Source organism: Vidua chalybeata, chromosome 5, assembly GCF_026979565.1.
Source record: "Vidua chalybeata isolate OUT-0048 chromosome 5, bVidCha1 merged haplotype, whole genome shotgun sequence".
Taxonomy (NCBI): Eukaryota; Metazoa; Chordata; class Aves; order Passeriformes; family Viduidae; genus Vidua; species Vidua chalybeata.
Genome location: NC_071534.1, coordinates 27,617,937 through 27,640,064, shown reverse-complemented (window position 1 = coordinate 27,640,064; position 22,128 = coordinate 27,617,937). Strand labels below are relative to the sequence as shown.

Genomic DNA, 22,128 nt, shown 5'->3' with positions numbered 1-22,128 from the left:
TGTTTTTCTGGGTACTTCCATTCTCTGTACTTGAGAGGAGTGAGATGCAGAGTGCATCTCTCATTTATTGAAAAAAGCACAATAAATGCACATGCAACTTAATTATCCAGCAATAAGTGTCTCTGTAAACTCTAATTGAGAGTGCTGAAAAGAATGTGGGGAGCAAGGGACACCATTTTAGTTATTTTTCTAAGTTTTTCTGTACGTTATCAGAAAGGGTGAAATTTAGTCAGTGTTGGAGAAGATCTACTTTTTCACAGGAAAGGAGGTGGTATGTTGGACAGGACGGAAGAATTAGTTGGATAGAAATAAAAAAAGGAAAGCAAAACTTTCTGGGAACTCTGATACTAGAAAAAAATGTACAGTTGAGGTAAGCATTTTTCACCTTGTTTTCCACTTTCCCTACCCTGCCTTTCCATACCATGTCTACGGAACAAGAAGAGAAACAAAACGTTGCAGTTCTTCTGAGAGATATGAATATCCTAGAAAGCTACACGTGCTCCTATTAAGAGACTATGTAGAATTTTTGAAATATGTGTACAAATACAGATATATTAAAAATGTTTTTTATAAACACAGAAATGGTATCTATTAATTATGACACGTAAAAACACAGCCGTTGTTGGTTGTGTGTTTTTCACGTGTGCCTAAATCGCACACCCTCATTACAGCTACAGCTGTGATGCTTGGAGGAGCACATCAAGTCTGCAGGAGAAGAGGCACAAGCTTGATGACAGAATAGGCACACAAAAGCTTTCTGAAGCAATGTAGTTGTAGTCTTGGACACAGGAGATCTTAGGTGCATGTGTCACAAACCCTGGGTGGCTGTGGTTTTTTTGGATGACTGAGTTGAAACTGATGTTTAACTTGCAGCAGTGGTAGATGCTCACAGCCCAACCTGAAAGCTCAATGCCTGCTGGATTTTAGTATAGTAACAGGGCTAAATAATCTGAAAAATCCAATTCCAGTTGTCTCCAGTTGTCTCTAGTTGGCCATTTAAAATTACTAGTTACTTTTTTGCCTTAGTCTCTCTATGTCTCATTTGAATTTTCAGCTCTACTGTGAAAATTATTTCAGGTTGTGGAGTGTTTCCCTAGGAGGGAATTAAATAGCCCTGTGGGAAAAAAATTTGAATTGTGTTTGGTAAAGGAGAGGTGAGGCTGTGCATGAGACAGTGCAAAGAACAAAACATGGAACATCTTCTCAATTAGTGAAGAACCATGCATTCTGCTTGTTGGATAAAGCATGGGTTCTGTAGAGAAATTGTTTGGTCACATTATTAAAACATTGCTATTTTTAGGTGTATTTGATGTGCAAAAGGACACTGAGTTAAACATTCATAGGTATTTCTTAATACCTGGGTGCTTTGCAACCTGAGTGTTCAGTTCACATGTGCAATTTACCAGCACCAGTGCATTGCATGTAGTAGTGTTGGCTGGGATTTTGCCAAGTACTGTGTGGACTCCCTAAATTACATATTCCATGTGCCAAAATGCCTAGCATTTATGGACTTACGAAAGTGTAGGTAAAGGGGAATGCTACTCATCTAAACAGTCTAGACCAACTAAACATGATAGAGCTCTGAGGTTTGTAGAAAATTTCAGCTGGGGAGGGAACTGACAGCCAGGATCACTTATTCAACAGTGATCTGTTTTGAAGCCTGAGATTTTTCAAGAGAGCCAAAGTGACAATACTTAGGATGTATATTTTCTTAGCCATTTGGAGAGCCAAATCTCTTGTTTAGGCTTTCTTCTCTCTATATCTGAATGACTTGCAGCATATTTTGTTTCACCTTCGAGGCTGCAGTGTTGCCCTATTCATATTTGTCTAGAATTTGTACCATCATGAAGATGGCACAAATTCTAGACAAATATGAATAAGGCAACACTCTCAGCTTCTTGTTTTGGACTGTGGCTCAAAAGTTCACATGTACCTCCTGAATCATGTCAGATATAAATATAAACACCTCTAACTTCTTGACACCAGTCATTTATTCTTACCACAGCATGTCTTGCTTGGTTTGGAAAAGATACCTACCTCCCTTTTCCTACAGTGGGTCTCTTGAGCCAGCTCCTGTTGTCTTTTTCATTTCAGAATTTCACATGCACCTTCTTGCTTGTTCTCATTATTCTGCAGAACCTCCTCTCATGGTTCTCTATAACCCTCTATCAGAAATACTCTTGCCATGGAGGGCATGCCATATCTCTCTGTATGACCACTGATCTATTAGCCTGCTCCATTTTTTCCCCTTTGCCTAAGTTCTTCTCATTTTGTGTTACATTCTTGAGAGCTTTGGGAGGAGGGTTGCCACTTTGCTCTGCTAGTACAGTGCGTGGCAGGGTACACTAACATGCTAGGGAACTATTGTAAAAGTAAACTAAGAATGATTTTCAGATAATGTCAACCTGCTGTGCTCAGGAGGAGGAGAAAGGAGAGTGGGAAATGTCCTTGTAGGTCTCTTGGAGCAGAGGAGGTATTGTTGGTGACTTCAGAAGCTAGAATATGTCAAAAGAAAGTAACTTGTAGCACAACAGTCCCTGATCTTGGTAGGGAATATGTAACAGCGACTTGGAAAAAGATGGGGGGGTGGGAGGGGGGGTGGATAGTAGAGTTATCAAGGTGAAATCTGACCAGTCCTCCATCACTTCCTTTCACAGGATTGTTCATCTGGAATGACAGCTGTCACCATGCATTGTAAGAGGCAGTGTCAAAAAAGTGCCAGATGCGGTTGTTCAGAATTATCGCAGTGCTAAACGCAGCGTGTTGCTGTTGCCTAAAACTGTCTGTAACCCTACAGACTGGTTAGACTGGCTTAAAGCCTAGAATAACTCTGAGCACTTTATGCAGATCTAAGTGGTGATGGCAGGGATGTCAGGTTAATCAGCAAAGTTGGCTTCCAGAGGACTAAAATGATGGATTCCAGAGGAGTGAAGTGACCAGTCAAAGGCCAGCATATCTTGCTGTCTTAGAGCATCTGAATATTCCTGATGAGTCTGGGGATTAGAGGTGATAAACATCATGAAGTGCATCCTTATAGGACATGCCCTGTTGTGCTGGTCACCCATGGCTGAATTTCCCTTCTACTTTCATGATTATACAAATTTGAGAAAATTAAGGGCTAATTACTGGCTTCACTAATAACTCTCATTTATCCATAGCCTTCACAGTGGTACTGCCCCAGGGTAGCTCGACCCAGAGGTGCAAGAGGCAGCAAAGGGAGGCTCTGCACAAGGCAATGTGGGGCCAGTTTTGACTCAAGCTATCCAAACAGGCATTTGAAAGTTGCATTTGCCAAGGGATTCTGGATTTCCAGGCAGATACCACTTTAAAGGTTTTACCTGAATGATTATACACAGCAAGCTGGGAGGGCGCTGCGCTTTTGTGTTGTGACTAGAGAGGCTCAGGGAGGGTTGAAAAAGAGCAATGTCCTCTCTCCTGAGTTAATATTTAGACAAGCCTACGTATTTTTTCCCATAAATACCTCTATTTTTGCATTTCCCAGGCAGCTTTGGGAGTAAGTTCTCCAGAAGCTTAACTATGGTGTTTAGTCCTTGCTCTGCAGTTAACCTGGCAGAGTGCTGGCCTTGCTGTTCTTGAGCTTCTGATTACAGCATACGTATTTTTCATTTTTAATTCCTTGGTGTGTCTTTACTCAAATTACCTCCTTCCTTGCCAGTGGTGGGGGTTAGGTCCCAGCACAATGTAATTACTTAGCACTGGAGATGTGCATTCTTCTCCCTTCTTCCAGGCACCCAGCTTCTGCCCAGTGCCTGTGTGCTCTGTGTGTGTGTGTGGTCTTAATAGCAAGGACACACAGCAGCACAGGCTGTAAGCCACTCTTATTTTTGTTACCTGTTTGCAGCTGAACTCTGTTGACATCTCACCAGCTTGATACACTCAGCTGTGAATTAAGGGCCTTGTGCAGCCTTGCAGAATGCTGGTGGCACAGCCACAGCCCCATGGCTGCCTCCCAGGATGTTGGTGCAGCATGCAGTTAATTCAGAGCTCTGTTGCTTTTTCCAGCCCCACAGTGTATGGTTTTGCTCTCTCTCTTTTAATTTCATATATGCAGTAAAGAATCTGTTTAAAGAGAGTAGAAAGCTTTGAAAGAAAGATCAACACTCTTTGTCCTTTTATGTATATTTGCTTTGAGATTCCAGCTGCACTATTTAATGGATATGACTCTCACAACTACTGCTCAGTCATGGCAGAGGACTGAGCCACATGCATCTTTCAGATGCAGTGCCCCTGGTATAGGATATTCTCCTGCAAGAGGAAAGACTAAAGTCTTCCAGTTGGTCTAGGAAGTTTGCTAAGGCAGAATTGCAATTGACAAAAATGGAATTGATTATTTTGTGTTTTTAGAGGGGGTTGTTAATAGCCTTGTGGACTTGTTTCAAAGGTTGAGTCTTCCTAAGTTCTTGGTACTCTATTATACTTGAGACCTGGAAGAGAAGTCCTTTTTCAGCAAGTAAAACAGTGAATGGAAATGGGGAGCTAAACTTACCATGCCAACCTTCTTCCAGTTCTTGACAATGCTGGGCAAACCCTTCAGCTTTGTCTAGAAAAAAGTTGCATGGCTTTTTCTGGACTAGGGAGCTTTCAGTAAGTGGAGTTAGGGGATAATTCTGCCAACATGTGATGCATGTTTCATTGCTGTCAGATAAAATATGCATCCTGTGCTGTGACTTCCCAGAGGCTCTGTGGAGGAAATTAGCATGATCACCATGGCACTGGTGCTCCTGTGAAATCATCAAAGCCTGTATCCTCTTTTGCACGTACTAAACGAATCCTTGGGGGAAAAAAATGAAGTTAAGGGTGCGACAAATACTTTGTTCTTAAAAGTATAATCCCACCATTTGAGCTATTTGCTGCCTGCAAGCAGTAGAAGCAGCAGAAGTCCAGCTAAAGGCTATCATTAGAAGGAGGAATAAACTGAGTCAGCAGGCATTAGGCTGTTTAGGACAGGGCTCTCTGGCTGCTTTACCCAGTGGCTTGTTTAGTCTTGTTCTGCTACGCATTAGCAGCTTTCAGCAATGTGCAGTGATTAGTGCTCTGTGTCTTTCCTCGCTGCTCCTCTGTGTATCCTGGGGCTAGGATTAGATTACAGCCCTGAAATGGCGTGGTTGTTTGCATTGACTGAAAGCTGAATAGTAAGGGCAGAGTTTTGTTGATAGACTAAAATGTCTTCTGTGTTTGTTTCCCTTTGCTGGAGAAGGAATGACATTATTTTCATTTGTAGTCTTTCTGTTTCTGATCTAAACATGTGGTGTCCAATTTCCTTCCCTGGCAGGTGACCTGGAAAATGAGGAATGGTGTCTGGCTACAGAGTTTACTCCAGCTGCAATAAAGACTGAGCCAGGGCTTTGTGAGACATCAGGCCTTGCTCCCTCAGTCAGTCTCACCGTCACGACCACGTCGCTGGAGGGGGAGCAGCCTGAGCTACAGACAGATGCCCTGGTACTGCAGACTCAGTTCTCTCTGCACAGTTAGCTGCAGCTTCTCCTAAGGCTGCATTCCAGTGTAGCCTCCTTGGTGCCAGAGCTTGGCAGTCCAGGGTGCACACTGCAGTCTGTTTCAATGGTTTTTATGTTTGCTGGTGTCCCACTATTGCTGTAAGAGCTTGTTGTCTGCATCTTTAGCTCTTAGTGGCTGGATACACAACTTTATCTTCTATGCTAGCCCCAAAGCCTGGGGCTCTTGGGTTTCTAGAAATGTTTGAATAGTTTCTAATGAACCAATTGCACCTGAACTGACGAATCCATTTGCTCTATCAAGCCCAAGCTAAGTGTCTTTCATAAGAACTTGATTTCATGCTGCTGTGCCTTTCCCTAAGCAGAACAAGACTCCTTGTTTGGATTGATTGTAGAGTTTCCCTGTTTGCCTGCAAAGTTACTCTTGCCAGATATGTGAAGCTTTGACATTTCAAGCTGCTGCTACTTCCGGACCAACCAGCTTCACAAGGAGCTTTGTGATGTTTTTCTGACCACAGCTGGAACAGCCAGTGGGCATTCTAAAGAGCTTAGTTTGGCTGTGGTTGGGTTAAGGAGAATGAACTGCAGCAGCTGGTGGCTCACCAAGGTCCCCAACTAGTAGAGGAAGAGGCATGGCTATTGTCAGCTGCCAGGATGCAATGTCAGTCCAGGCTAGAGGGAGTTGATATATGCTGAAAATAAATATTTCTGCTTGGATGTGGATCAGAAATATGTGCAACAGAAATTATTTTATGAGAAACTGAAAAAAGCTAAGCACAAGTTTCCCATAATTTTCTGTTAGCTTGAATGTGCTGTTCCCAGGACATAGTTCCCATCCAAGCTGCTGCTTGGGATGCTGTGATTTGCAGAGTATTGGGACTTGCTGGTGGCTCATTGCTGTTGCATGGATTAGTTACACAGGTTACTGAGGGAGATTTTGGCTGCAGTTAACCTGTTTTTGTGCCAGACTGGCTTCCTCAGGCCTGGCACTGCAGCACACAGACAGGCTCTGGGCAACAGCTTGGCAGCCTGGTGCCCCAGCCTTGTCCGTGGGGCAAGCCAGGTGTCTTCTGACCTTCAGTCATCAGTGACTGTCTCTTTTCCTGCTTCTCACCACTGTGAAAGGAACTTGGGTCCCAAAACCTGGTGCTCAGCAACTGGCACTTTGCTCTTGCTCCCAGATGACAATGGCCTTTAAGACACTCTGCCTGACTCCCAGGGGTGTTTCTGTCCTTGCTCAAACAGACCGTGCAGTCCAGCAAATCCTAGCAGCAGCTCTGTTGCTAAGAGATGTAATTTGAGTGGGTTACATGTTAGCTTTCAGTCTGAAATGTCATCTCTGAGGCATAATCTTTTATTTTAGCTAAATATAGTAGTAAGAAAAGTCATAGTGGGAGTAGTCAGGGCAGTATTCTCTGTAGCCTGGTTTAGCAAACTGTGTGAAGCAGTTAAAGCTTTGCCTGTGGTAGAGCAGGAGGAGAGGAAACCTCTCCATTTATGGAGAAGTAATCCTTGTGTCCTTCTGTTAAGATTTTTAAGATGTGTACTCCAGGTTTTCATACTGTTAATTTCTCTTTTCTAGATGAAACCACTGACCCAGAAAGTTCTTCCAGAGATTAAATTGGAGCCCCATGAAGTGGATCAGTTCCTGAACCTCTCTTCTAAGGAAGGTCTGTTAAATACCAAATGAAAATGTAGGGGTAGATGTCCAGAAAGTACAATAAATGTACTTTACCCTGATTAAATATTCGGATTTCTCATTCACCATGTTAGATTTTAGGCTGAAGCTGTTGTTTTATAGGGATTCAACTCAGGCTGTTGAAGAGCCAGAGTCTCTCTGAGCCTTTATGTGAGGTTTTTTTTCCTTTCTTTTTTTTTTTTTTCCCCACCCTTTTTCATCAAAAGAAAATGATCCCTTTTTCTCTGTAGGGTATTAATAATTGTACTAAAGGGACTTTTTTTCTATCCTAAACAAGTACAGGATTGTTTAGGATAGAAAATAAATCAATTTGGGGAGACTTAGTTAAGATATAAGGAACTTCACTGTTACCCTCTGATGCAAAATCAGGATGTGAGTTCATATGAAAATAAAAGTTAGGTGAATCTGTTTGTAGCATATTAGTTTTAAGAACAATCATTATCTCTTTGTACTTGCACTGTAATATGAAAGGAGGAGCAAAGATACCCACCCTGAAAGCTAAACACAATTAAAGCCAAGAAAACTTTGGAAGAGCCAAATATTTGGTGTGAGATCTGAGCAGATAGCTGCATTTCAGTTAGAAACACTTGGTATTCTGTTAGTGAATTAATTTCTGTGGATGAGTAGTACTGCTCTAGGGAGAGAAGCAAATGATGTAGCAGGTGAATAAAGGGAGGCTGTATCTCAACCCAGGTGTAGGTTTGTTTGCTCACTTTATGGGGTTAAGGGCCTTTCTGTTTTTCAAATTGTTTCTTCTTCTGGCAACTGCAAAAGCTAACATGTGAGACAAAAAGAGTATTATAGATTTTTTTATTACTATTTTTCTTCCATCCTCCCTCTCCACCCATTTGATCTTTTCAACTCAAATTTGCAAAGCATAACAGAAGTGGAAGGTGGCAAATTTGCCCTGTATCTTCCTATTTCAAAATTCAATTGCTGTAAATTTAGCTCAGAAGAAAAGTGACTTAGTTATGGCTGTTTTGAGCATTTGCTAAATTGTCCCTTTAATGAGAATGGGTCATAAGCAGCACTTTGACAATTTTAGAGCAGGTTCTTTTATCTGCAGTTGAGGTTATCATATGGCCCTAGATAGACAGTGGGAGAGAAGTTCCTGTGGTGGCTGCCTGTGCTGCTCCTGCTCCATCAGTGCATTGAAGCCTTTGCTGTCACTAGGTTGTCAGTCATTTCTCAGACGTGCCAAATCATGTCCTTAGGAGGCCTTTCTCTCTTTCCTGATCATGTAACTCCTTGGATGTGATCCCTTCCCTTGCAAATACTGGCAGATTGTTTAATCTAATGTTTAAAGTTAGAAAATACTATTGTATCTGGAGAGAAAGTATGCTGGCTCAGAGCCCCTCTGTTAATGTGGTTTCCCAGGAGCAGGGAACTTGTACTTTACATTATACATGAACCTCAAGGCATTTGAAGAAGGAGCTGAAGTGTAGGTAGAAGTGACTGGAGCATATGCACAGAGGCCTGTTTTGTCTGTCAAACCTAAAGATAGCTGCTGCATTTCATTCCTTCTTTGGAGACCTGCATGCTCTGAACCTCTTCCAAGTTGCCACTTCTGCTTGATCCATTTTTTAGCAGACGCTCCTAGTCCTGGAAACTGTGTGGTGGTGGTGGCTTTAGTGGCAATTTTAATTGATCCCTTAAACCCTTGTGTTACTTTCTGTCTCTGTTGCCATTTAGCAGTGGATCCCCTGCATTTGCCTCCCACCCCTCCGAGCAGCCATGGCAGTGACTCTGAAGGAGGGCAGAGCCCAGCTCGCTCGCTCCCTCCTTCCAGCCCAATCCAGCTCCAGGCCGCGGCGAAGGTTGCGTCACGCACAGCTTCGATGCTCTCTAATTCCCCTCTCCTGACTGCACCACATGTGAGTTCAGCTGGCTTTCTTCACTTCTTCACCATTTATCTGTGTGTCTTTTTTTTTTTTTTTTTTTTCTTTTTTAATTACTGGTTTTGGCAGAGATTTGCTAACTTTCTGTTGTTTCGATGAATTCATCTCTGGTCAAAACTGCAGATCCAGTAATTCTTGCTCACTGGTCTGTTCTGTTCCCACAGGGAACAGCATGTGCCTCTCCTCCAAGATGAGACAGGGTTCACTGGTGTTATGAGGTTTATCCCATCATGGACTGTGTTTTGCCATAGGGCCCAGCCCTGCTGGGTTGACCTGTCTCTGGTAGATCTGCATCTGTCCTCTTGTCATGTTATTAGCAGCTGGTGATCTTTAGGGAGGGATTTTCAGTAGTGTTTCTCATGTGTCTCTTTCCCTGTCTGAGCCAAAGGCAGTTACACTGTTGGCCTCAGTGTGGACAGAGCTGGCCCAAGAACAACAGAGAATCCTGTCCCAAAGGTTTGAACTCAGAATGGAAGTTACCTGAAAGGTCTTCCACACATTCCCGATTGCAGGAGGCTGTTCTAGTAGGCCTAGTCCTGTCTGAAGTGGGAGACCTGCTGCCTCTCCTCCCAAACAACCTTTTCTTCTAGGACTGTGTGCACTTACTTTTTTATTTTATTTCATTTCATTTCTATGACCCTTGAAGAAATTACAGGGGACTGGCCCCCTCATCCTGACAGAGGAAGAGAAGAGGACACTGATAGCAGAGGGCTACCCAATCCCTACCAAACTGCCCCTGACAAAAGCAGAGGAGAAAGTTCTAAAGAAAATCCGCAGGAAAATAAAAAACAAGGTAAATGTTAGTTAGCTTTGCTGGGTGGTTCCTACTTGTCCTTCATTTTAAAAAATGCGGCAGAATTCTGCAGTCATGGTCCATGGTACTGTTGAATGCTGAAAGTTGTCTTTTAATAAAGTGCTTTTCTTTGTTCCTAAACACATCCATCAAATTGTCTGTCAGTGTGAGTGTGCCTCAGTGTAGGTATTTACCTGACCCCACTAACAATGGAGTATTTAGCAGGCAGGGTATCAAGTTGCTGTGGCCTGGCTCCATTTAAAAATCAGTACAATCCTACCCTTATGGTAGGCAAAGAGCTCTGTATTCTTTGCATGGTGAGGAAGGTGTTCTTTTCTGTTTCCTGTTTTAAAATATGACTCTGTATTTCACTGCACTAGTCTTTTGAACACTGAATTCAGGGACTTGTAAAGTTGATATCAAAGGTGCCAAATGCCCTACAAGTTTCGGTTTTTTTCCTTCTGGCATGGGGAAGATCCTAGTGATGGGGAAGAATGCAATTTTTTTCAGGCTTGGCCAGCTCACTTGTTCTAGAGGATTTTAGCACATATTTAATGGTTATGATATTCTGCTACTGCTTTTGCAGATAGAAGTTTAAATTTGGACACACTAAATTGGAATTTGGTCTTGTACTGTGTTTTTAAAAAATTGTCTGAAGTGATCTGGTGCATTTCATGTGCCACTGACATAGAATCATTTATATTGAGGAGAAATCTGGAGGTCCTTTAGTCAAAGCCCTGGTTTGGAAAGCAGGGTCAGCTTAGAGCAGGTTGCTCAGGGTCTTGTCCAGTCACGTTTCACTGCTGCAAAGGGTGATGAGTCCCCTGTGTCTCTGGGCACCATGTTCCCATATTAGGCCACTTTTGTAGTGAAAACAAATAATTAGAATCCCTAATGTGTGGTTGGAATTTCCTTTGCTGCAACGTGTATTTGATGCCTCTTGCCATTTTCCTGTGTGCCTTTGAGAGCTCTGACATCATGTTTGCTGAGATAGTTAAAGACAGCAATACATCAGATTCCCTTCTCAACCTTCTCTTCTTCAATCTGAACAAGCCCATCTTTTTCTTCCTTTCCTGAAATATCCTGTGCTCTGGCATGTTTATTATAGCAGAGCTCTGCCTCTGGGCTTGCTTCTGTACTGCAGAGGATTTGTTTCTGAGCCATGGACCGCACTGCTGTACTCAGCTGTGGTTTTCCAGCCACTGAATAGAGGGGGAAGAACCACTCCTCTGGACCTGCTAACTACAATCTCCTTGATGCAGACCCATGTTCGGCTGGCTGCTTTTCCAACAGGGCCACACTGCTGACAGTTGTTTGACTTGTTCATCAGGACCCCATTTCTAATATATTTGTGGGCTTTTTCTCTCCCGGATGCATGACATCGTCCCTTGGTCATCATCCTGGGATCATCTTTTGGTATTTCTCCTGGTATATTCTCTCCAGATGAATCTGATGTACTTTTTAAGGTTAGCAGGAGATGATCTTTTTTTGTGTGATGTGAGTGAAAGGAGGAGCCTTGCTTCAGAATGTGGAAATAGATCAAGTCAGTGCTTTGCTTGCCAGGAATAGAAATGAGAATAAGACAGAATCTTGAATCCAATAACACTGGGGCTTTTTACCAGTTTATTAATTAGTCTCTGATGCTTTTGTTTTCTGTGCAAATATTTGGTGTTTTTCATCCTTTTTCCTTAGATCTCTGCCCAGGAAAGTAGAAGAAAAAAGAAAGAATACATGGACAGTCTGGAAAAAAAGTAAGCCAGCCTCCTTCCTGTTTCAAGCAGGCCAATAGCACTAGTTGTGGGACTGGGAAGGGATCCAGCTGTGGCTGCTGGGACAGTTCCATGCACAGAGTGCTAGCTGCCATCTCGTGGCAGTGACTGAGAAAAGGCCCTGCTCCTGGCAGCTGCTTGTCGGGGTCAGGACTGTGCCTGCCTGCAGCGGGTCGCTAATCTGCCAGAAAACACTTCACACCTTAAATTAGACAAGACCCAGCTGTATTGGCCTTCGCCTCAGGCAACTGTGTTGGCCTAGTGGATAGGCAGTGTTCAGGGAAAGATGGATCCAGAGTGAGTAAACACTGTCTTCTAGTGCAGATGAAAACAGAAATAGGAAGTGGGTGAGTCAGTCAGGACTGCCTGGGAAAATAAGCAGGACTCAGGAAAATAGCATGTGACCCATCGACTTCCCTTAGCAAGCAGGAGCCAAACCTCCAGTTAGTGATTTATATCCCAAATTAATCTTTCTTCCAGGAGATGAATATTCTAGTATTACTCTTATGCAATTCACCAGATGGTTCTGTTAAAACCCTTGTACCATCTTTGGTGATATCCTTGATGTAATTTCCATTTTTTTCTTGTCTCTTTATAGCTCTGTCTCACTTGCTCAGAGTTACTCTTCTGAAATTCCACCTCATGCATACCAGATATCGAGGATATTTTCTTTTCCCTTTTTTCTTCTTGAAGCTATTCAGGATGGTTCTGTTTGTTTTCTTAGGAGTCACATATTTTACTTGGACCTCTTACATGTTATATGACAATGTCCTTTAGTTTGGGGATTTCCAGGGACAGTTTGGAAATGGGTAGAATCTTGGGACAGTCTTGAGCACTGTCTTTAATCTCATGGTTTATTAGCCCTCATAGACTTGAAATTTGAGGCTCTGATTTCAAAAGCATGGCATTTCCCAGACAGCTAATGCAACTTTTGCTTTGTGTTTCACACTATGAAATATGATTAAATATTATGACTGAAGTTCATTGGCGTAATTGTTTCTTTAAATGTAGGCAAGATCATAGAGCTCTCAGTGAAAGCAAGTTTGGCTTGTTTTATAATCACTTGAATAAATAACTGACGTTTTTATATTTCTCTTTTATTGTGTTGTCTCCAGAGTTGAGACCTGCTCAAATGAAAACAGTGAGCTGCGTAAGAAGGTTGAAGTCCTGGAGAACACTAACAGGTAAGGTATGGAGATCATCAAACAAAACTTGGTAGTGGGATATTACCATGAAAAGTGAAAATCTGGAGGTTAAGAGAACAACTGAAATATGAACAATAGCTGTGTCTGATGGGGGTTCATATTAGAGAAAGATGTGGAAGGCCAGTTATTGTAACTGCAGCATGGAGGTTTTGATGTCATGTCTTAAACTGCCTCCCCAGCCTGTGGTGTGCTTGAGAAACCTTTTAGCACTCTTCTCTGAGTTCCTCTGCTGCCCAAGGGAATGTAAGTAGTAATACAAAACAAAAAAACCCTACAGTCTAGCTGTCCCAATTATCTTTATTTACTGAAATTTTACCAGGAAGCCTTAACTTGAGATGTGACGCTTCCAGAAATAACAGTGCTGAAACTCAAGAGTCATTATTAGCTCCTTATGCACTACTAGATGTCATTGCAATTACTGTGCACCCTTCTAACTATCTCACACCCCAGAATTTCCTTCATTTGGAGAGGAAAATCACCTTCTTGCTTCTTCATTTCTGAAAAAAATGGGTTACTCGGTGGCTTTTTCAAAGGACACATGGCAGAAGATGTTGGATAGCTAAGCTTTTAATTCGATGTTAGCTGAGAGAGTGCAGTGTCAATCCTGGCTTCTGCTCAGTGTGGCAAATTCCAGTGAGTAGGTACTAGATGAGCCCACCCTTAACACTTCCCAGTTAGAGGCATTTGCAGTGATGGCTGAATATTGCCAAGGAGCATGATGGTGACACTGAAGTGGGGGGGAGGCTGGGTTTGGAAGATAAGACTCACGATCATGGAAAATGGCCCTAGAGCTCATCTGGCAGCCAGTGCATTGCTAATTGAGTGGCATGTGTTGTTTCAATCTCTGGATCCAATCTCTAATTTCATGAAGCCAGACCCTGTAGCACTGTGACTTGCTGGAGAGTGTCTCCCACACACTGCTCATGCATAAAGACATCTGCTGCTTGCTTGGAGAGAGCCAAGCCATTTCTTTGCCTCTTACATCGTCCTCCAGGGTTTGACATAAAGGAACCAGGAACTATTCTGTAGGTGTGGAGTAGAGATGTCTCACCCAGAATCTGTCCCAGAAGGTACTGAAGCCAACCTCTCTTAAGAAAAGGTGCAGCTCTAGATTATCCCCTTGGGGACAACATGCTATCAACCCTGGAGTTGTTCTCCCCAGTTAAGATAAATTTGGCCAGCTGTTTTCATCTCTGATCTGTTGAGGATGCACTCAAGCTTTGTTGGTGTTGTCCATCCTTTCAGAAAGAACCTTTAGCATCTTATCTATTATTTGATTATCTTAATTCTTTCATACTAAATGCTCTAAAAAGTTTTAGGTAAGTGATATGATCTCCAAATCCTTTGGCCATGTGGGATGGGTTGCATTGTTTCCTTCCCTCTGCAATAGCATTGATATTGATGTGTATGTAATCTCATGCAGAGAAGCAGATGTTCATCCTTCTGCACAGAAATTTTTGTAACTCATGGTAATGCTGTTTTGGCTATTTAGATATCAACTGTGTCTAAAATCTGCTAAGGCTTATGTGTGAAGTACTGAGGAATTTGTTGAAGTGCCGGCTTTCATCAAACCTCAGTTTTGTAACATAACATATTATAGAGTTTTTCACCTTAACTCCAAAAAGCCACTTTTCCTATTTACTGTAGAATTGTGCAACTGTCTCATTCAGAGAATGGTTCCAGGCCCTGGTTTAATGTACATTATCCACATCCTACAATGAATTCAAAATGTCTCATTTCCTCATTGGTATTTGCACAGAGCCTTGGCATGACATTCAGAAACTGTTCACATGTTTCAGAACTTGTCTTCACAGCATCCTGTAGCTGGAACTTCCATCTCCTACAGACAGTCAGGAATCTAAATTCAGAGCAGTGGTGGTCAAAGTTATTTAGTGTCAGTTTGGTGCATCGGATGCCTGATTTTATAGGTTTAGGGCTTTATTTCTCAAAGTACCTAGCACAGTTATGCATATATGTATCTTATTTAATATGGCCAAAGCAGAGCCTAGTTGACTTGAGCTGTAACTTTGAATTTTTGTTTCAGTTGAAAATGAAGACATTATTGAACATATTATCTAAAATTAGATCTACAAACATCAAAGCTGTTCTCCTGTTGTGAAAGATTGTAAGAGTGGAAAAAAGATAACAGGAAAATAAGAGCTAGGGTTACATATTAAAATGATGCTTTCAAGTGTAGATATAGAAAAAGTTGGATTTTTACCTTGTTGAAAAGTTGGGCTATAGTTGCTTACCTAAAAGTTAATGAACATGTATTACTGTCAATCACTATCAAGTTTGTGTAGTCTAGCTGGATTGAGAGGAACTGAAGAGCAATTTCCAAAACATACGACTACTGAACAGCAGTTTCAGTATGTGCAATCAGATTTTAAGAGTATGTTAATCTATATATAGAAAATATTTGAATAGATACATACCTAAGACTTCAGGGAAACCCTGCTTGCTTTTGAAAATCTGGCTCCAAACCATGGAAACACTAGATTTTTTTTTTTCTGATAAAAGTGTTCCTTCGTTACTCTTAGTAACATGAAAAAATTTAGAAGATTCTTCCTTGAAAGCCAGCCTTAGCCTGGAAATCTGGGTTTGAAGATGTAATGTCAAAGGTGCAGGTGTGGTCAAAAAAATTGCATCCAGGAGCATCTCCCTTGGCATTCACACATCTTAAAAGACAAGGCAGGAGGCTGGGGATCAAGATGCTGGAGTTTTTCATTCTCATTACTCTGAGTGGGTGAGTGCAGCATTTCTGTCAGCTTTAGTATTAGAACACTAGCATATGTTACCTCTCCTAATTTGCGTGACTCAGACCCTTAAAAGAAACCCGTCCAAGTTCCTTCCTAGGCAGTTTTCTCAAAACTAAGGAAGCACATTATTACATGTTTATCTGTTTTGTCTTATAATCACAAGTGAGCCATTGGTTTGAGTAGCATCTAAGCATGTTGGACACTGCTCTCACAGATAGCAAAGGGTGTGAGAAGAAGCTGGTGCTAGGTATTGAACTAAGCTGTCCCAGTCACCAAGAAGGCTTGACCCACTCCCATTTTGGCACTGAGACCAAAGGCAGGGACTGCCAGTGATCCAGAGGGCTGCAAACATCCTCTGACACCAGCATGGTCTACCTGGGAGCTCTGTTTGGGCTTAAAGACAATTTTAAAACATCTGGTTCTGGGTATGAGGTGTTGAGAAGTGCTTTTGCTTCGCACTTTCGTTGAGTCTGTATTTGTAAGTATCTTGATGGTCTCTTTTCCTGGAGAAATGATAGACATAGGATCCAGTGCATGTGTGGTTAAGAGTGTCACACATGGACAATGAATGCAGGTGGCTGCCAGAATTGCTCCCATGGAGTTGCAGTAGCCAGCTGTGTAGATCTGCACTAACAAGCACCTTAACGGCAATGCGTTGTAAATAAAAATGGGATATTCTTCCATTTCTTCAACTTGCAGTCACCTAAAGATCAAGTTGCACATCAGTCTGACCCACCAAGGGTTTATCAGCACCAAAGATGCCAGATTCCACTGATTTATTGATTGTTCTTTCATTTGAGACTGGTACAGTCATTTTAGCAAATTATTTTCAAGAAGTAAAGGATCTAAGTTTAAATTGCAATGAGATATTGTGCACCTAACTTCAGGCCACTCTTACAATAGTTGACAAAGTTTAGCAGCCCTGGAGTAACTCCTTAATTCCAGACCAAGAGGACATTGGTTTTTATGCTGAAACATCTTTTATGAAAAAATTGCTGGAGATTTTCTTTGTAATTCAAATGAGGGAAGATAGTGGATTTAAGTGGTCTTTTTGTTAAAACCTTACTTTGGGATTTGTCCCCTTTCCTATAAATGGGACAGGTAGAGAAGGAATCTCTGTGTAGAGTTTAAAGACAGAATAATTTTTCTCTCTCCTTATCAGAATTGGGTTTTGTTCCTCCACAATAGGAATAATCCTCTAAAAACTTCTGATTAAGATAAAGTATTTGGTGTCCCTTAGAAGATGTCTTGTTTGGTTGGTTTTTTGTTTGTTTGAATCTATATTGGATTTTAAACAGAAGTACTGACTTGAGGAAGTCTCCCAGGTGGTTCTGAAGTGACAAGTTTTCTCTCCTTAATTAAAGTATCACTGGAAGCAGAAGGGAAGGCTTGGTTTGGCCATACTTTTGTAGTGAAAAGGCTTCTTCTGAAGATGAATATATGTGAATATGCACCAAAACCAAGACATCACAGACAGACCGAGTTTGCTGGCAGCATGTGGAAGGAAGTGCAGGAGTCTTCAGTCACTTTACAGCTTTCCTATGAGGTGCTTCCATTGGCAGGGAAAAGCGTGAAAGCATGCTCACACCTCCTACGGAATTGACCCTCTAATTGAATATCCCTGGGAAATGTGTCAGACACAGTGAAAATAATCCCTGTGGGTGCAAACCCCCTTAGCATGCTGTCTTGGGATTGCATTTTCTCCTGTTAGGACTTAGCCATAGGCAGTGTATTCCACTAAAAGCATTTGTGGCCTTTCTACTGGTACTTAAAGGGAGTCCCTTTTCTGCAGAGCACAGATGTGCTCCTTTTGCTTCTCTTGGTCCAGATCACCCTTGTAGCTGTCCAGTCACAAGCTTTTGCATGGGAATCTTTTGACCTCAGAATCCAGTCTTCCACCATTCCAGATTCAAACAGAGAATAAATGCACCAAGGAGTGTCCCATTTTGGCAGTGGCAGGATAAACAGATGTCATCTCTGATCAGACTTGTTTCTTGTTCTTGCCTCGGTTCTTGCTCACAGTTTGCAAATACACCTGTATCCTGTCAACTCCAAACACTGAGTCCTTGTCTGTTGAGAAGGAAACAGTAGCTCTGCTCAAACAGATAAATGACTTGGGGAGGAAAGACATTTTATGTGAAGGTATTTGGTAAATAAGGTGGAGGATGAATCTTCCTCTGTCTATATGAGACTTCAGAATACCTGCCTAATTGCACTTTCCAAAGAGACTGTTTTGTAATCAGCTCTCTGGGCCCACTCTGCCCAACAAGTTTTTAAAATTGAGCATGAAAAGGCAGAGATGAACAAACTGAAGAGAATTGCCTCTTCTCTGTTGATTTCCTCACCAGCCATTAGCTGTTTTCTCGCTGACGCCTCCACAAAAAGTGGCAAGAATGATCAGCATTTCAAGGCTGCTGCTGCTGCTGCCAGCCCCCGAGCTGAGGAGGAGGAGAGCTCCTTCTTCCTCACTCTGCAGAGCTGTTCTGCATTGAGCCCAGTGAGTCAGGCCTGAGATGGGGGAAAGATTTAGCCTTCCAAAATAACACAGAAAGTTCAGGGTTGAAAGGGCATTGCTGTCTGACACAGCTGGTGGCACGTGGTGGGAATGCTGTGGGCAAGGTGTTCTGTGCCAGGAAATGATGTGCAAAGGTCTGGTGAACACCATACCATGCAGTGGATGTCAGGAGGAACTGGGGAGAGATGCCAAAGGGAGCAGGGAATTAGGATGGTCTCATTTAGGTGGTGGACACTGTATCTCTTAATTTGCCTGTGATCTCTGTATTACTGAATAAAGGATTGCATTGGGCATATTGCTCTCTTTTTTAAATACTGAGTTGCAGAGTAAGCCATGCTCTCAAGAGCATTCAAGATATCCTTTCTTAATAAGTTGAGAAGGATCTGCTGGCCCAGATAAATCTGTGCTGTGAGAATGCCTTGTGCTCATTTCAGAATGTATTCCTGAAGTCCTTGAATTCATTAAACCCTAATTAGCAATGAGCATTGATGATTAAAAAATCTATGAAAATAGGCAGACCAGTGTATATTGAGCTGTGAAGGCACCTCTGGGTCTGTCCTACAATTAGCTTTTAGCCAGTTTGGTCTTAAAATACTCCTTCTATTTTCTCTGACATCCTGACCTTGCCTCTTGCTTTAGCTTTTGACATAACAGCCTCCAAAACTGTCATCTGGAGTTTCTATGGGGTATCCTCCACAGTAGATTGTGAAACTTACAGAAGTGAAAAGTAAACTTGGGAACAAATAGAAAATTTAGCATCCTGATACAAAATTATACTGTATTTGTGTTGAGGGCAGACATTTGGGTTGCTCATAGATTGTTAAAAAAAAAAAAAAACTGCTGTGAAAACCTTGTACCAATCATAATTTGAGATAATTTCCCATTTAAATTGCTTGTATTCTGACTGTAGTAATTGATGCTACAGCAGAAAAAGTAAAAAACAAACAAACAAAATAAGAAAAAACAAAAAAAACCAAAAAAACAAACCAAACAAAAAACCAAAAAACCCCCAAAAAAACCAACCCCCCCCCCCAAAAAAAAAAAAAAAAAACAGTCAGGAAGGCTCTTTTGCTCTGGGGCTGTTGAATCCAGCCACAAGAAAATTGTCATTGTGGTTGGGACCTCTGATAGACACAGAGTAGCCACTTGAAGCATCTGCAATTTTTGTCAGCTCTTCAGGATTTAACAAATAGCATTAAAGTGTTTTATTTAATAAATGAATGTGAGAAGTGAAGACTGTGCCTATGTCTGGTTTTAAGTTCTTCTCTTTAAAAGTCAGCTAGCATGTGTTCTAAACAAATAAATAGCAAGATTTTGGGAAAAGGGGGTTTTGATAACCAATTAGATTACCAACTAGAGCAGTTGAAGGTTTTGATAACTAACTGAGCAGTTATAAACTTGATTTTGCATCTTTAAAGATAATGGCAAAACTCCTGCTGAATTCATGACATAGAGTCAGGTTATATATGCAACTGGTCACTTGCATGCAGAGCAGTTTCATTTGTTAATGTGCCATTTTGTAAAGAAACACTGAAAATACAATTTTTATTTACAAGAACTTACTGAAAGTACTAGAGAAGTAATTGCTCAGGGACATAAGCTGAGGGAAAAGCAAAAAATCTTGAACATTTCAGTGCTAATACATGTAAAAACTTTGTAAAATTAAAACCATTCCTTGCTAGTAATTTTAAGGAGAAGACTTTAACTATCTCTACCTTATACTAAATGCTGTATTATTGCCATGTGTGGCATTTGAAACAAAAAAAAAAATCTACTTAACCAACAATCAGGTCAGTGTGTGTGATGCTTGTCTGTTGTCTTTGCTTTCCAGAACACTTCTGCAGCAGTTGCAGAGACTCCAAGCCATGGTTGCTGGCAAAGTGTCCCGCTCGTGTAAGGCAGCTAGCACACAAACAGGGACCTGTCTTATGGTGAGTGTCCCTAAGGCTGGGAATTCTGAGGGAATGAGAAACTCTTTCAAGGCACATCTCTTGTTCTGCAAAGCCTCTCAATGGTAAATTTGCAGCTTAGGGAACTCCTTTTCATGATTTTTTAATTTTGAGAGAGGTGAGACTTGTGACTGATGAAGATTAATGATTGTGGGAAGGTAGTGAGTTCTGGAGGAGACTGGGCCTGTGCTTTTGCTTGGGTGCTGCAGTGATGAAAGAAGGAGCAATGCTCTTCCAAGGGACCCAGTTTATTATTTCCTGCAGTATTATATGGTGGAAATGGTGTCTAGGGTTGTAAAATGAAAATGAGGGTGACCTTTGAGGCTCGATGCTTTTGGTACCAATAAAAATAAACTTTCTCAACCAAATCAAAATATGACTGAGGCTGTAAATCTACCTCTGTCCTATTTCAGTACTAGTAGTCAAGATAAGAAAATGACTAGAATGAAACATTTTCTTTTCCCTCCTTACACTCAGCTATCAAGTTCCCTTTATACCTAAAGTGCTGTAAATTGATGGAAATCATTTACAAGGCGTAAGCTGTTCTCCCAGTCTAGCCTCACTTGGAAGCAAGACTGGGGCCAGCAGCAGGAATAACCTTGGAAATCCTCAGCAGTGCCTATAAAACACACATGGCAGCTTTATCTGCATTTCAGCTTTGTCAGTAAAAAAGACTGCTGGTCAGAATGGTGCAGACATTGAAAATGAACCCCAGCATTGAAATGTGCCCTTTAAAGAACTGAATTGTAATTGTATAGGTGCCATTGCTAGCTGTGCTGTGGTGAGGATGGCCTCAAGTGATTTATTTTGATAAAGTCTCAGTTCTCATGTGCGCATGTGGGTCAAGTGCACTCACCTCTCCTGCATCCTCCCTTTGCCAGATGGTGGTGCTGTGCTTTGCAGTAGTTTTTGGCAGCTTCTCTCAGAGCTATGGGCCATATCCTTCTGCTACAAAGATGGTGTTGCCCAGGCAGCATTCCTCACCGGAGTCCTACACAGATTCCATTGGTAAGTGACAGCTATTCCAGTCTTGCTCTTTGCTTGGTTGTACTTAAGCACTTGTTTTCCACAGCCATTCCTAACCCCCTTCACAAGCATGGCCATTTTTAATATATACCTGTGTTTTTCTAAGAAGGATAGCTTGGTAAACTATACTGATGGCAGCAGACTTCATAAAAATGAGCAAAACCTTTTCCCCACTGGCCTGCTTGGTACTTCTGTTTAAAGAATTTTTTGCCTCCGTTTGTGGAACTAAAGTTAATGGTCTGTGAAAGGTAGCAGGGTTTCTACTCTGTAGCAAATGTTCATACTGTTAAAATGCACAAATTATTTCAGTGGCTTTTTTCTTTGCCAGTGTCACCAAAGAGTCCAAGGATGGAATGGGAAACTGTTAGTATTACATAACCATAATGAACGAATATATTATCAAAGTTATTACTTAATTTTGTTCTTGTTTTGTGAGTAATTTAGAGCTTTTTGATCCCTACCTGAACCATTCCTGTGGTTTCTTTCTTTAGCTACCAAATTGCCAGTTAATCACTATGAAAAGAAAAGGCCTTTGCAGCTTTGGCTCTGCCCTAACAGTTTCCATTTCCTGAAATGACCAGGGCTGTTCTCTGAGCTGTCTGTTGCTCATCTCATTTTGCCTTCTGTCTTTTCATGCAGTGAGGTCAAGGAGTCTGCTAATTTATGAAGAGCCTCAACAACTGGAGGAGCCACCAAGCCCGATCTCCTTCGCAGATCGCAATGACAGGCAAACAGACACCTCCAAGTTCACAGCACTGTCCCTGGAGGCTGTGTCAGGGACACAGCAAGATGATATCATGCAGTTCACAATAGCCAACGAGACAAGGCTAGAGAAATCAGTGCTGCTGGGCCTACAGCAGCACAGGTGAGTGCAGAGTAGGCTGCTTGTCACACGGGTGTTCTGTGTCACTCTTGTTCATGCCTGAAGGCCAGAGGTTAGACTAGCAGCTCAGCTATGCTGGGCACCATGAAGCATAAAGTAAGAGTTTGGCTTTTATCCGGAGACCCTATAGGCAAAGCCACTGTTGCTCTGGAGAAGTG

The 22,128-nt window shown here is 41.9% G+C and overlaps 1 protein-coding gene across 2 annotated transcripts in view; it reads left to right on the top strand.

Moving 5' to 3' along the window:
• CREB3L2 (cAMP responsive element binding protein 3 like 2) overlaps nucleotides 1-22,128 on the top strand; it is a 75,066-nt gene that overhangs the window by 45,873 nt on the left and 7,065 nt on the right. Inside the window, exons 3-11 of one of the 2 annotated variants that reach the window (XM_053942822.1) lie at nucleotides 5,294-5,460; nucleotides 7,057-7,144; nucleotides 8,869-9,047; nucleotides 9,718-9,864; nucleotides 11,557-11,615; nucleotides 12,749-12,817; nucleotides 19,944-20,043; nucleotides 20,943-21,069; nucleotides 21,727-21,952. In XM_053942822.1, the coding sequence (XP_053798797.1) occupies nucleotides 5,294-5,460; nucleotides 7,057-7,144; nucleotides 8,869-9,047; nucleotides 9,718-9,864; nucleotides 11,557-11,615; nucleotides 12,749-12,817; nucleotides 19,944-20,043; nucleotides 20,943-21,069; nucleotides 21,727-21,952 (1,162 nt within the window). Of the gene's footprint in view, nucleotides 1-5,293; nucleotides 5,461-7,056; nucleotides 7,145-8,865; nucleotides 9,048-9,717; nucleotides 9,865-11,556; nucleotides 11,616-12,748; nucleotides 12,818-19,943; nucleotides 20,044-20,942; nucleotides 21,070-21,726; nucleotides 21,953-22,128 lie in introns of both variants that reach the window. The other variant, XM_053942821.1, reaches the window with a different exon arrangement.